The 825-nt window shown below is 63.3% G+C and overlaps 1 protein-coding gene across 1 annotated transcript in view; it reads right to left on the bottom strand.

Annotated features, from left to right (window-relative positions):
• Window positions 1-467: 467 nt before the first annotated feature.
• EZH1 (enhancer of zeste 1 polycomb repressive complex 2 subunit) overlaps window positions 468-825 on the bottom strand; it is a 39,771-nt gene continuing 39,413 nt past the window's right edge. The window contains exons 18-19 of the mRNA XM_015426591.1: window positions 688-772; window positions 468-602 (exon numbers count right to left, since the gene is read on the bottom strand). Of these exons, the coding sequence (XP_015282077.1) occupies window positions 542-602; window positions 688-772 (146 nt within the window). The 3' untranslated portion in view covers window positions 468-541. The remainder of the gene's footprint in view (window positions 603-687; window positions 773-825) is intronic.

Genomic DNA, 825 nt, shown 5'->3' with positions numbered 1-825 from the left:
AATCAGGTAGCGTCTGGGAGCAGATGACCCCCACCCCCACCCCGCGTGCAGGCACGCACACGTCCTTTCTCTTCTCCCACAAGGTCACGCCCTCCTTTGTACCAAAACCCATCCCTGGCCTCTCAGGCTGCACATTCCTTGCCCCAAAGAGCCTCTTGCAGGGCAGCCCACAATCCACTTTCCCTGGCAGAGAGGTTCACGGAGGATGGGACTCTCCCTGCTTCCGCCCACAGCGTGGTGTCCAGAGGAAAGGAAGACCTGCTGCTCCTCAGTCTTGCAAAGGGCCAGTGGAGACGGCTAAAGCCCAGCGTGCCCGCACGCACACCCCCCGCCAGTCCGCTGCACGGTGGGCTTCAGCCCAAGGCCTGGTCCTGCCCGTCCTGCCAACAGCCGTTCACCAGAGCTCCCCGGGAGAAGGGCCCACCGGGCCCCTCCCCCCCCCCCGCAGGAGAGGCAGCCCTGGGCAGAAGGAGGCTTTCACGACACACACAGCGGCGAGGGAAGCAGGGCGGGTCCGGACGCGGCGGGTCAGCGGCAGCGATTACATGATGTCCGTCTCTCGTTCTATGCCGACATACTTGAGTGCATCTGCCTGGCTGTACCTGCGGGAAGAGGGACCCTTTTGCAGTCCGCAGCCGCCACCTCTCACCAGCTGCCTGCTGCAGGAGACCCAAAAGGCACCCTCACCTGTAGTCAAAGAAGAGCTCCTCGCCTGCCTGGATGGCTCTCTTGGCAAAGATCCCAATGCGGTGGTCTCCATTCACCATCACCACTAACATTGGACGAGAGAGAGGGAGGGAGGGAGAGAGCGCTCAGAGCAGCGCC

This window comes from Gekko japonicus, unplaced genomic scaffold (assembly GCF_001447785.1).
Source record: "Gekko japonicus isolate JY-2015 unplaced genomic scaffold, Gekko_japonicus_V1.1 scaffold1636, whole genome shotgun sequence".
Taxonomy (NCBI): Eukaryota; Metazoa; Chordata; class Lepidosauria; order Squamata; family Gekkonidae; genus Gekko; species Gekko japonicus.
The sequence above is the reverse complement of the archived record's forward strand: the minus strand, read 5'-3'. Positions and strand labels throughout refer to the sequence as shown.